We start from the raw sequence: 13,405 nt of genomic DNA, 5'->3' as shown, positions 1-13,405 counted from the left end.
TTTCCTATCAGGAGGTTCTATACTTCCAAAAAGTCTTTTTGAACAAAAATGTTTTTCAGTGGTTTTTTATTTTTAGATATATCAGAGTTTCAATTCAAAATTCGTTTCATTTTCTTTGTTTCTCTTTAGACTCATCACTTCTGGATCCTCATTATGTGGACAATCTGTCTGGGGAAAATCAACATTTGATTGATTCATATACCACAAACGGGCTTGCCTCAACTCCACTCGTAGCTTGGAATTTAACAAACTTGCTTTTAAGTACAAGTTTATTGGCATTCCCATTCATTGTGCGGCAAGCTGGTTATATTGTCTTACCAATTGCATTCTTGATAGCAATGATGCTGAATTATACTAGTAATATACTTATTGATTTGATGTATGAAAATCTTCCTGAATATGACAACCAAAGAGTACGTGTCCGAAAACATATCACTGAAATAGGTAGAGAGGTCTTCAACTCTGAAAAAGGAGCAAAGTTAGTTCACGTGGTACAAATCATAGAAATGTTATGCATATGTATTTTGAATATTTGTGTCCTTGGTCAACTTGGACATGAGATATCAAACTATAATGTTCAGCTGTGTACCGCTATTGCTGCATTGTTTGCTTTTCCAACATTCTTTATCCGGAAGCTTGCCATCATTGGCTGGTTACAGACCATTGGTGTTATATCTTTAGCAATTGGTATAATGCTGATTCAAGGCTGGTGTTTGGTACATGCTGAAAAGTTCAAAACAGATAACATACCTATCGTACAATGGCACAAACTACCTATAGCTATTGGTGTTGTTGTTTATGCTTATGGTATACAAGGTGTGTTGCCAGGAATGGAAGAACAGATGAGAAAACCGCAGCAATTTGGAAGAGTCATCAACTGGACTTTTAGCGTCTCCTTTATACTACAGTGTGTTTTCAGTTTAACCAATGCCATGTATTATGGAGAGGAAACAGCACAAGTTATTGTGATTGATATGAAAGACCATTTTGAATTGGGAATCACTTCAGCATGTTTTATTGGGATTTCTATATTATCACATTTCTCTTTACCGACACTTGTGGTTATGGAGAGTTTGGACAATGCTATTGTAAAAACTTCATCATGCTGCCCAACCCGTCAGCAGACTCTACACACATTCCTGATGGTGTTATTAAGAATCGGTATCATTGCCTTGTGTCTTGGATTAGCTCTTGTTTTACCGTATTTTGCATATTTAATGGGATTCATAGGTTCTTCAATAACCTTAACAATGTGTCTGATTATTCCCTGTACGTTTCATTTGAAGATGAGATATGATACATTGAGGTTGCACCAAATATGTTTAGATGTTGTTATCATCGTATCCAGTCTGGTTTGTCTTGGTGCTGGCTCTTACTTTTCTTTTGAATCTATTTATTATGATTGGGTCAATGGTTCTTATAATTGAATGTTACAATTAGAATGGATTGGACTTGGAATGTATTTAAGCATTGGGAGAGAATTATTTTATACTGATAGCTAGTTGATACAATATTAAAAAGCTAGATCAAATATAAATTATATTTTTCATAGAAATTTTGCGAACTTTGTTTCCTTATTTCATTGTTTTCTGGACCAATCGAAAAGACGTTTGCACTTCCCTCTAAAGCTGACAAATATTTCTGGTCATCTAGGTAATTTCTGTTAAAAATTCTTAAAGTAAATATCGTTTTCTATTATGAATTTAACTTATTAAAAAAATGTAAATATTTTTCTAAATACACCTCTTATTTTTGTTTATAAACAAAGTTTCACTTTTTGTTTTCTAAGAAATCGAATTTTGATTTGTTTTTTAAACTAACGGTCGCCATTTATTTACCTATGTCAAAGAGCTTTATTGAATTTTAGGCGACGAAAACTTAAAGTTTAAACATCTCAGTAAGAATGGCTTTATACAATAAGAATCCCCTACCATGACTTATATATATGCACTGCCTATAGTCTTGTTTGACTACAGTAAAGGAAGAAATTTTGGCAAGAAGAAAATCTGGCAGATTTGGTTAAAATCCGCCAAATTAAGCTCCCGCAAAATTTAAGTTGCTCTATTTATTCTCCCAAATGTGTGCTAATTCAGGCTTGAAAACAGGTTTTTCATTTTTTTTAATGGTGTTTTTTGGACAAAAATGTCTTTCGTCCGCCAAATTAAATTCCCGCCAAAATTTCTTCCTTTGATGTATTCTATTGTATTGCATAGTGTTTTTTATGAATTATTTCAAATTCACCTTTGAAGATTTTTTAAGAAAAAAGTTGAATCTGAAAGATTTTCGATTACAATTATTTTCTTCATTAAGTATTTTTGATTTTTCCGCGGTTTTAGTATTAGTTTTTGTTTACTCGGTTTATGTAATTCTTATAAAAAACTGTGTATATTAGTTAGTATCTACTGTAAGGCTAAATAAGGTCGTATCATTCACTACTATTCAACTTTAGAAATCAAACATAAACAGAAATAAATTAGTCTCCATCTACACCATCGTGGCGATAATTTATGAGACAGATTCAGCATGCTTTGTTGATCACGTGGCAGCTATCAACCAATCAGTGGAAGATGTTGGTTTGCGGTGTCCTGGTGATGCCTTTCTGTTTGCAAAACACGGAAAATTCACTGCTGGCAAGTGTGACGTTGATGAAATCCATAAAAGAAAAGGTATTTATTGTAAAGGACTTATTGCAATATTTGCCAGGGTGTCGAGGTGCTTCTAAAGAACACATAAAGCAAGGACTGAGCAATAATGGGGGAGTTGCATGTGTCATATTGACAATAGTAAATAATTCAGCTAACTTCAAAATGAAGAGAAATGACCAGGGAATATCGTTTTCCCCTTATTAACTTATTTTTTTTAGAAGAGAATACAATAACCAATAGTTCACAAGGTGTTGAATTGATGTCAAGAGATTCTTCTACAAGAGAAGGTGATACAGAAGACAATGTTGAACTGAAATGCGAAGAAAAGCCCAAGAAAAGAAAGGTTAGTGCATGTTTACCGAGCTTATCGTTCTCTATATCTGCAATTGGGCTTTTCCAGAAAATTTTTTTTACCCCATTGTTGAGTTTATAAATTTTTTAAAGTATCGAAACCCCCTGGTTATCCTACTTTATTAGTAAAGACCCCCTGGATATCCACTCTTGAAAAATGCTCAAACACCTGAATATCCACTCTTATAAAGATGCTTACCCCTGGATATAGTATTTTTTACTTGAAAAGACACTTAAACCCCTGGATATCCGCTCCCTTGTAGATATTTAACCCCTAGATGTTGTTAAAAAATGGAGGGGGTATTTGTGACATTTTTGTCGATATTTACATAGCCCCATAAAATGTGCTATAAAGTTCGAGGTTGACAACTGAAACATACATACTAAATGTATGGTTAGGCTGAATAATTTTGCTTTCTAGACATCTACGAATCTTTTTATGAGGTTTACTCGAGATATGCTTTTTTGAAGTAGGAGCCAAAGTTGAGGTTAACATGGCCTGAGGTTGACACTGTTAGGGTTCTTTGACTCCCTGTATAAGTTGACTTTTGAATTAGATTTTGGATATGTTATAGCTCTGAAATTATCTCAAAGGACTGAAAATTGCTATGGAGGGTGTTATTTAAGGTTGACATTTATCAAATGGCTCCAAAAATGAGGTTGACATTAGTATTGTGCATAATTTTGATAAAGGTAGATCAATATATATAGTTTTGAGGTTGACAACAACGTTTATTTCAATGCAAGGTAAAGTGCCTTATGATGGAAACAGTCAGAAGCTCTTTTAAAATCATTTGTAAACCTCAATTCTGTTTGTTTTTAAGACAGAAGACTATGGAATTGGATTCGAATGGTTATTGAAGCCCAAAAAGCCTTTTCTGTCCAATTTTGACTCAATACAGACTTTCCCGGCTTGTCAACCTCGAAAACATCTCATTAATGGGTTTTGTTTGAAAATCTATCTTTGCTTAGCATTTTTGCCTTACTTAAAACATAATTATTGTAATGTTCTAAGTCCAAATTTTGAGGTTTAGAGTGCATTTTAATAACATCGATTTTGTCAACCTCAAATTAGGTAATATAATAGGAAATCTTGGCTCTTTCAACACTTTTTGTCTTGTATAACTATCCGGGAGCTATTCTCACCAATTTTTACATTTCCTTTTTAGTTCCCTTTTCTGAGGATGACATTTCATTTAAATGGTCATTTTTGGCCTGTCAACTTCAAATTGGCACAAATAAGGGAAATACCAGAGGGGGGGGGGGGGGGTCGTGCAGTTGATACTCGACATCATTATGACTAACTGCAAAATTGAAAATTTGAGAGTATACCCACCACCCCTTAGTAGTTTGTACCCAAAAGTACTAAGTGTATTTGACCATTGACAGGTTGACACCACCCCTATTTGCATTCAGCACCCTGAAGTACTAAGCGCATCTGACTAACGGAAGGTTGACACCACCCCTATTCGCACCTAGTATCCCGCAGTACTAACTAAGTGCATTTGACTATTGACAGGTTGGTACCACCTCCTATTCTGCCCGGTTTAATGGTCTTGAGTGACCGGCACTCGGGGTAATCACTATTTGAAACCTGTCAGTACCCTAGGCAGCCCTGGAGTTGACACTAACCTTGGTGATTTTTCTCTATTTGATTTATAATAAATAGAAAGCCCAACATTATATGGTACAAAGCTACAAATCTCAACATAAAGTAAAAACTGCCCAACATATTAGGTCTAAAAGTCCCAGAAATAAAACATCACTTTTGCATTGTTTGACACACGACTTGAAGCAAAGCTAAAGAAGACATTTCAGTGCTGTGCAAATTAATTAAAAAAAAAGAAGCTAGCTGACAAGCACAGCTAACAAAACGTAAATCATAATGACGTAATTTAGTAGCGGCACACAATTTCAAAACTATTCCTTATGGAATTTAGATTCAAGCTTTGGTTAGTACCCTAAAAGTACCATGCATTTTATTGAGATGAAATTTATTTTATACCACCCTATACAGCAGTTAGTACTCACAAAGTACTAGCTGCAAATTCCAAAAACGAAATATGACCGACTACGATACTAACCGTCATGATGTCTGGTCCCAACTGCATGACCCCCTCCCTCAGGAAATACCTATAACTATGGATTTGTCTTCATTAGCTCTATCACCTCCTGAAATCTTATTTGAGGATACCAAGTTTTGAGAAAGATATTGACAAAATTCTAAATTTGGTCTTTTTTTGAGAAATAAAAATGTCACACTATTTTTGACCAGCATCTCCTGGATATCCACTTTTGAACAAAAATCGTTAACCCCCTGGATATCACATATCCTCAACAGGGGGGGGGGGGGGGGGCACAGACTATTTCTAGAAAAGCCCATCTGCAAGCAATTTGAGCTTTATTAAGCTCATTTGACGTCAATCAATACTTCAATCATTAGCCGGTTTGAGAGAGAGAGAGTGATAATCTATCTATATCTCCACTGAAAGGTTCATGCAGCTTGTAAACATTGATTTTGAGCAAAAATGGTAATACTTTCATGAATATCTTGAAGCCGATTCGTATTTTTTGTAGTTCCAGGAACCATTCCATCCATGTGTTAAACGAATTTTTAAATTTGTTGATAAAGCCATAGGTCAGGGAGATTTGGGGAAATTTCCCATTTTCCTTCATTTTTGACTACAAAATCGCCCATAACTTCTGATCTACAAAAGTAAAATTGTTACAGTGCATTATTTTGCTCAGTTTAAAGAGTTCTATCACGTAGTATAGGTCTTTTTGATAATGTCCTGTGCCTTTCAGGTCTGTCCAAGTGGTTTGTTGTATCCCAGGGCTTGAAATAACGATCGGACACAGGACATTGTCCGACCCAAAGACTATAATTTTCAAGCTAAAGCTTGATTGGACATTTTGAAATCGTTATTTCGAGCCTTGGTATCCATTATGTCATCAACTATAAAAAATGACTGTATATAAGAGAGCCCCCGAGGAAAAGCTAGAATGTTGGGTCGAGGCTACAGTTGAAAGTGTTTCGTTTATTTTCATTTTCAGAGAAAAAGGAAGCAACCATTGAACGTTGGAGAGTTGAAGATGCTACAGTATCACCAGAAGGTCTTCTTTTATGCATTGTATTTGCGCTTTTGAGGACTCCGGAGTGACTGAAGCGATTTGGAATAACCCACATTTGTGAGCCATAAAATCGTGGACGTTAAAAGTGCTTGTTTACCGTCGTCCTCAATTAGGGAGGATCTATATAAATTAGAAGCTAACTGTTCCCGTTAGTAGCGAGTTTTCCTGCGACGGAGACGGTCAGCTTCTGATTTGTCTAAATCCTGCGTGAGTGTGATTGATTGATTGGTGCCGACTAGACTTTAAAAACAAGGATTAGAATTGTGTTCCATAGTATTCCCCGACTATTATACTAAAGTCAGCCTTTGTTTCAAAATGTTACATATTCTTGATGGTAGCAAAATTTTGACAACGTCTTTTCTATTTATACAGCATTCGCCATTTATCACAAGAGCGAAAGACGAAATAGTTCTCACTGATGCTATAAAAGAACATCTCTCAAAATTACAGGGTACATTGAATCTCGCCGGTTAGTGCATGCAATCATATGATTTTACAATCTCTTTTCAATCACTGCATCTTTGTAAAAATGGTAATGTAATGTTTACATATAGGAAATTACAGTTGACGCTCTCCAATCAATTTTCAAGGGAAATTGTAATTTCATCGAATAGGGGAGCGTATCGAATAGTAGAGCATAGTTTTATGAGAATTGCTTATTGATAGTGACTAATTCAATATAAGGCACCTTATTGAATAGTAGTGCGTAGTTTATTAGGAGTTTCTTGTTGACAGTAACTTTCAATATTTGTCGAATAATGGAGCATATCGAATAGTAGAATGTCGAATTAGAGAGTGTCAACAAAATCCAATTATTTGTAATTCGCAGTGTACACGTTTTTTTATAAGAACAAACTATATAAGAATATAAAGCTTCGATGGCCAAAATGTTAAGAAAAGTGAAGAACATTCTAAAGGCTTTTTGGACCCTTAAACATCTTCCTTAAATACTCTCAAAATGATGAAAATAAGAACATGTTAAGAACATTTTTAAAAAGTTAAGAACATACAAAAAAATTGAATCTTATAAAACGTGATATATCTTTTTACTTGCTAGAAACTCAAGTTGTAATGATAGTTTGACTTTTTTATCTTTGCTATTTTAAAATGCTTTTACTTGATAGGTCAACAATCAATAAACTCCACTGAGCCCTTTGATGAATTGACGGAAGGCTGCAACGAAGAAGGATGTTGTAAGCTGAAAGATTGCCACATCTTGAACGCTTGTAAGATTTTGTTATCCTCATCTTTGGTCAAAAATTTAAGTCTTATAATTTTACTGTCTGTATGTATGCTTATGTCACAAATTCTCAGTGAAGAAATTGGCGGTCGAAACTTTTCAATTTTGGGTTTTTCAACGAAATGAGGCTAATACCTTTGATCTAGACTGAGCACATTTCTTGCAAATCGTTCTCGATTTTTACGGACTTTCTTCTCATTATTTCAGCTAACAACTTTCTTACCAGCATATTTGACAGGAAGATAATTAACCCTCGTAACAAGGCTATCATTATGAATTATGATAATAAAGATTACGTCATACCGAAGAAAAGCAGTTTTGTGGTTTCTGAATTTAGGAATTGGGTTTTCCAGTGCGATTCACTAGGTATACAAGCTTGTTCTGGCTCGTTTCTCAATTATGATACTCACCCATTCGAGATACTAGACCCCATTTGCAGCGTTCGTAAAAATATTGACCTCTTTTAGTAGCTAATTTTACGGCCAATACATTATTACACTTATATAACTACTCAAGCTATCAACGTGATTTGGTTACTTCACGTTAATTATAACCCTTTAACAAAACTTGAGTTAGGTAATTCTCGAAACTTCTGTCATTCACATTGATAGATTGTCGAACTCTTTTATCTCATATACTTTTTTTATATAAGCATACAGGAAAATCGGGTCGAGGCTCAAAATACTTAGCAAAATGTTATTTTCAGCATTAATTTATGCTTATTCACATGCTTGGACTTCGATTTGTTGATTTCTTTGTTTCATGAACATTGATTCGGCTCAAAGAATGAACGTTTTTTTTTATTTGGCGCCGCCTAAAATCTTTGTTCTAAGAAAGCTAAAACAGCTTTAAAAGTAACCCTAAAAAGGTGAGAAGCTGCGCAAGTTTTTTTGCATTTCAACTTAGCATTGTGCTTTTTTTCTACAGAATTTGAGCCTAAGTATGCTTATAAACGTTATGCTTACAAAAAAAGGAGTGTTCTTGATTAGTTAAGTGAAATAAGGTAGATGAAATAAGAGTAGACTAGATTTTGGTTTCTGTATCGTTATGTATTTGACTGTGTTTCATGTTGCTTACCTTTTAGGAAGGAAATGTTCTGTTACGATCAATAGTTTTTTTTTCACTTGAAAGAAGAGGCTTTATCAATCTGATTTATATCTTTTTGGACCTACCTCCGGGTACCCCGGTGGAGGTCCTTTAAATTAACCCATGTCCGTTCGTCCGTTCGTCCGTTCGTTCGTCTGTTGCCAGCTTTTCTCGGGATTGGCTCATTAGTTTTTTCTGATTTTTTGCACAATGATGCAAAATGGCGATGCCCAAAATGTGACGGAGCCCGATTTTCGGAAAAAAAATTTTTCCGGCCGAAAATGCCGGAAATATCCCGGAAAAACTGGTTTTTTGGCACTTTCTCGAGATTTTATCATTAGTTTTTTCTGATTTTTTGCTCAAAGATGCGTATTAACAATGCCCAAAACATGGCTGAGTCCGATTTTTGAGAAAAAATTTTTTCCGGCCGGGTTTTCGGCCGAAAATGCCGGAAATATGCCGGAAATCGCCGTTTTTCTGGATTTTCATTGGACTTTTTCCTTATAACTGGTTGTTTTTTCATTCAAAAACATTATTAATAGCAATGCCCACCATCAAGCATGTTTCAATTTTCAATAAAATTGATTTTTGAAGCCGGAACTATTTAAAAATCGCCGGAACAACCTATTTTCGCCGGAAAGACAGTATTTCTTGAATTTCTCGAGCTGTACTTTATATTTTTTTATGAAATTTTGCACACTGATGCAAAATGACAATACCTAAAATGTGACGGGGCCCGATTTTCGAAAAACATTTTTTTTCCGGCCGAAAATGCCGGAAATATGCCGGAAAAACCGTTTTTTTTGACATTTTCTCGAATTTTCATCCTTATTTTTCTCTGATTTTTTGCAGAATGATGTGTATTCGCAATGCTCAAAACATGACCGAGTTCGATTTTTGAGAAAATGTTTTTTTCGGCCAAAAAAGCCGGAAATTTTCGTTTTTGCAGATTTTCATTGGATTTTTTCGCTTCATGTCTTTGTTTTTTTCAAACAAAAACATCATTTATAAGAATGTCCACGATTAAGCATGGTTCAATTTTCAATGAAACTGATTTTGGTACAGGAACTTTCTAAAAATCGCTAGAACAGCCGAGAATCGCCGGATTCCATGAATTTCTCGAGTTGTTCTCGTATTATTCTGCATTTTCATACTATTGTTCTCATTTTTCAATTGTCTTATTACATCAATCTTCAGGTAGGTCCATTCAGCATGTAGCTTGTTCCAACTACACTTCTCCTCTTCGCCAGGTGAAAAGTATGACTTGATTGTTATGGATCCTCCTTGGGAAAACAAATCTGCTAAAAGAAAGAAAAGGTAGGCCAAAGATTTATTAAGTTTTTATATGTTGGTTTCTGCAGCGTTCGTAAAAGTATTGACCTATTTTAGTGGTTAATTTTACGACCAATACATTATTACACTTATATAAATACTCAAGCTATAACCGTGGTTTGGTTACTTCACGTTAATTATAACCCTTTAACAAAACTTGAGTTAGGTAATTTTCGAAACCCCTGTCATTCGCATTAATAGATTGTCGAGCTCATCTTTCCCTCGTGAAATACACGAGCATTTTTTGTCTACTGTTTTAGTTACAACTATCTACCAGAGTATGATCTGAAGAAATTACCCATCGACAAGATTCTTCATAATGGCGGCCTGGTGGTTGTCTGGGTAACCAATAAACAAAAATATTTGGAGTTCGTGCGTGATGTGTTGTTTCCATTTTGGGGTGTCGAATTATTAGGACATTGGCACTGGGTTAAGGTACGTTTCTTTTGAAGAATCTTATATATTTCGGCTAATGATTGTCGTTCATACGGCTTGCATAAATCTTTAAGTATAAAAAATTACAGTCTTTTAAATCTTTCCAACGTGAACATTTCGGACCATCATTGAAGATTTTTAGGTGCCCCTCCACTTCGAATTAAGGACCCTCCTTTGAGGAAAGGTTTTCAATAAACTCAGTCGAATAAAAGTGCTTTGAAAAATCCCCACTGTTTTGTCATTCTTTTCTTAAATTGTGATCTTTTTTTACGTAGATCGGTGTCGACGGAGATTATATCACAAACATCTATTCTACTCAGCGAAAGCCTTACGAACCGGTTTTGATCGGACGGAAAGTCCCTAAATTAACTTCGTGTGAAAAGGTTCCGGAAAACCGGATCATTTGCTCTGTTCCGCTGAACCAACACTCACGGAAACCTCCGCTTAACCGTAAGTCTTCTATAAAGACAATGTTTTCTTTCATCGTGAAAGTACAGAGGTAATGGAGCCTCGATAGACCTTTTCATAAATTACGTTACGAACATCACTTGCCTCGTTTTGAAATTATTGCCTTAGTGATTTATAACTTCCAGCGGATTTTATTAAAACTACTTCCTATTCATAATCACTATGATAATTGTTTGAATACGAGGCAAGTATAAAAACGTTCTCAAATATAAATTTTCTTTGAATTTAGAAACGCTCCCCTCCTATTTTAGTTAACATACCCTTGCACGGTCTCTAAAACTCAAATTTGAACCAATTTGGGAATGAATACTTTTTTGGACCTACCCCGGTGGAGGTCCTATAAATTAACCTGTGTTTGTTCGTCCGTTCGTTCGTCTGTTACCAACTTTTCTCAGGATTGAATCATAGGAATCTTTTGATTTTTGGTAGAAAAGTGCAGAATGGTGTTGGCCAAAATGTGAAGGAGCCCGATTTTCGAAAAAAAATCTAAAAAAACGGCTAAAAACGAGTTTTTTGGACTTTGTGAAAAATTGGATCATTAATTTTTTCTGATTTTTTGCATGAAAGTAGGGTACCATCATAGGTAAAAGATGGCAAATTACTCAATTTTTTTATGAGATAGATGTTTTTTTTTGCTCACGAGGGCTTACTTTTGAAGAATATGTGTGTTTAGACAAGAAATTTTGGTTGCTTGGAGTGTTCTTATAGAAAAACTGGCCAAATTCGGTATTTTTTTATAAGCACATTATCAATTACTTAGGTATTAGCTTTTCTCGAGATTGGTTCTTTTATTCTCTATGATTTTTTGCACAAAGATGCATAACAATAAACTTTCGAACATGAAGGAGCCCGATTTTTGAAAAAATATATTTTTGGGCAAATTTGGGCCAAAAAACGGAACAGGTTTTTTGGACTTTGTGAAATATTGGATCATTGTTTTTTTCTGATTTTTTGCATGAATTGAAAGTAGGTAAAAGATGGCTCAAGCAGATTTTTGTAAAACAATTTTTCGGTTAAAAAAACGCATCTTTATCTATAAGAATCACTATTAATAAGCATACATCAATGTTCTTAGCCGAATTACTCATTTTTTTGATGAGATTGATGTTTTTTTTGCTCACGAAGTCTTGAATATGAAAGAATATTTCAAGAGCATGAAATTTTGGTTTCTAAACGTTTTTTTATAATAAACAAACGACTAATTTTGATAGATCGTCACTATTTGTGTTCTGAATGATTGTTTAATGGTCACGCTCACGTAGATATCAATTATTTATGTGTTAAATTCATAACCAGGTAGGTCCATAAAAGTATCACTTGTTGAGAAATAGAATCGTTCAAAACATTTTTTCGGTCAAGTTTTTAATTGCTAGTAAAGATTGAAGTTACTCTCCCTCCGAGAATGCATAGTTCAGGGAATTTTAAATCGAACGTTGAAGGGTGTTGTGATTTCAAGAAAATTGATTGGAGACGAAGTATTTTAATTTTTAGATGTTATTTCGTGAGTGAGTGTGGTGATTTCTAACCTCCGTTCAACGAGCTTTCACTAACTACACTTATACAAATGCCCAATACACCTTTTCGATCGTATTCGCGTGGTCAGGCGCGTGCCACTTAATTATTTAATTATCCCCCTAAACTCGTTCAAAAAGGTCGAAAAGGTCGTTGCGGCTAGTTTTATCGCATCCAATCAGATTCTGGTATTTTCTCTCGCAATCATAACGACAATTTGTCGTTTCTGATTGTTTTGATAAAATAACGCGTTCCAAACAAAGAGAGAAAAAATTCTGTCATTTTTAATTGCTCTACTTGGGGATAACGTAGATGTTACTATTTTTGCTTTTGATAACAAAATATTTTTATTGCCTTGGGAATACAAAAAAAGTCTTCGGAAAAGGTTTTTACCGAGTTTGTTTGCAAATTAGCTAATAGTACACATCTTTTTAGAGGGATATAACAGTACTTACGAAATATGTAAACAAACAAAGAGAAAAAAAAAGTCTGTCATTTTTAATTGTTCTACTTGGGGATAACGTAGATGTTATTATTTTTGCTTTTGATAACAAAATATTTTTATTGCCTTGGGAATACAAAAAAAGTCTTCGGAAAAGGTTTTTACCGAGTTTGTTTGCAAATTAGCTAATAGTACACATCTTTTTAAAGGGACATAACAACAGTACTTGTGAAATATGTAAACAAACTGTATGCAGCGGATACAAAATCAAAACAAATTTCACATGTAAAAATAAAAAATCAAACCAAATATGGCTAATTTTGATTGTTACAATTGTTTTGTTTAGGACACGTGATTTTAATTGTTCTCTTTAATGACACGTGGTTCGCGCAATGCTTACATTTTACTACTTTTATGTCCCTTTAAAGTCCAAATTATACTATTAGCTTAGAACCTTGGCTACAGTTAGCATATTTCGGCCTTGAGGCTTTTATCTTCAGGGAATTCCCTCATCTTGATACGATCGTTTTTATTTAGAAATCCTGGAACCTTTCCTTCCACGCAATCCAAGATGTTTGGAAATGTTTGCTCGAAGTCTCACCCCTGAATGGGACAGCTGGGGTAATGAAACTATAAAATTCCAAAATCTTTCTTGTTATGTAAAAAAAGAAGTTGCTTAGACTCGTGATTGCTTCTGTGGCATATAAGAATTTTATTACAAATTTCATTTTATGGGAACACTTGCATTGGTTATATAGTTTA

At 34.6% G+C, this 13,405-nt stretch overlaps 2 protein-coding genes across 4 annotated transcripts in view; both read left to right on the top strand.

Moving 5' to 3' along the window:
- LOC136820140 (vesicular inhibitory amino acid transporter-like) overlaps window positions 1-1,557 on the top strand; it is a 20,500-nt gene extending 18,943 nt beyond the window's left edge. For all 3 annotated transcript variants that reach the window (XM_067076379.1, XM_067076377.1, XM_067076378.1), the window contains exon 4: window positions 130-1,557. In XM_067076379.1, the coding sequence (XP_066932480.1) occupies window positions 130-1,427 (1,298 nt within the window). In that variant the 3' untranslated portion in view covers window positions 1,428-1,557. The remainder of the gene's footprint in view (window positions 1-129) is intronic.
- Window positions 1,442-13,405, top strand: LOC136820110 (N(6)-adenine-specific methyltransferase METTL4-like). Its single transcript, XM_067076349.1, has 11 exons — window positions 1,442-1,459; window positions 2,450-2,666; window positions 2,864-2,988; window positions 6,051-6,110; window positions 6,501-6,597; window positions 7,253-7,354; window positions 7,576-7,734; window positions 9,705-9,771; window positions 10,047-10,221; window positions 10,497-10,671; window positions 13,181-13,405. Exons 1-11 carry the CDS (start codon window positions 1,442-1,444, stop codon window positions 13,321-13,323), a joined length of 1,338 nt encoding a protein of 445 aa, XP_066932450.1. The 3' UTR covers window positions 13,324-13,405.

The sequence above is a fragment of the Clytia hemisphaerica genome, unplaced genomic scaffold, assembly GCF_902728285.1.
Source record: "Clytia hemisphaerica strain Z4C2 unplaced genomic scaffold, Clytia hemisphaerica genome assembly, whole genome shotgun sequence".
In the NCBI taxonomy this organism is placed as follows: Eukaryota; Metazoa; Cnidaria; class Hydrozoa; order Leptothecata; family Clytiidae; genus Clytia; species Clytia hemisphaerica.
This window is presented reverse-complemented; position numbering and strand designations above follow the sequence as displayed.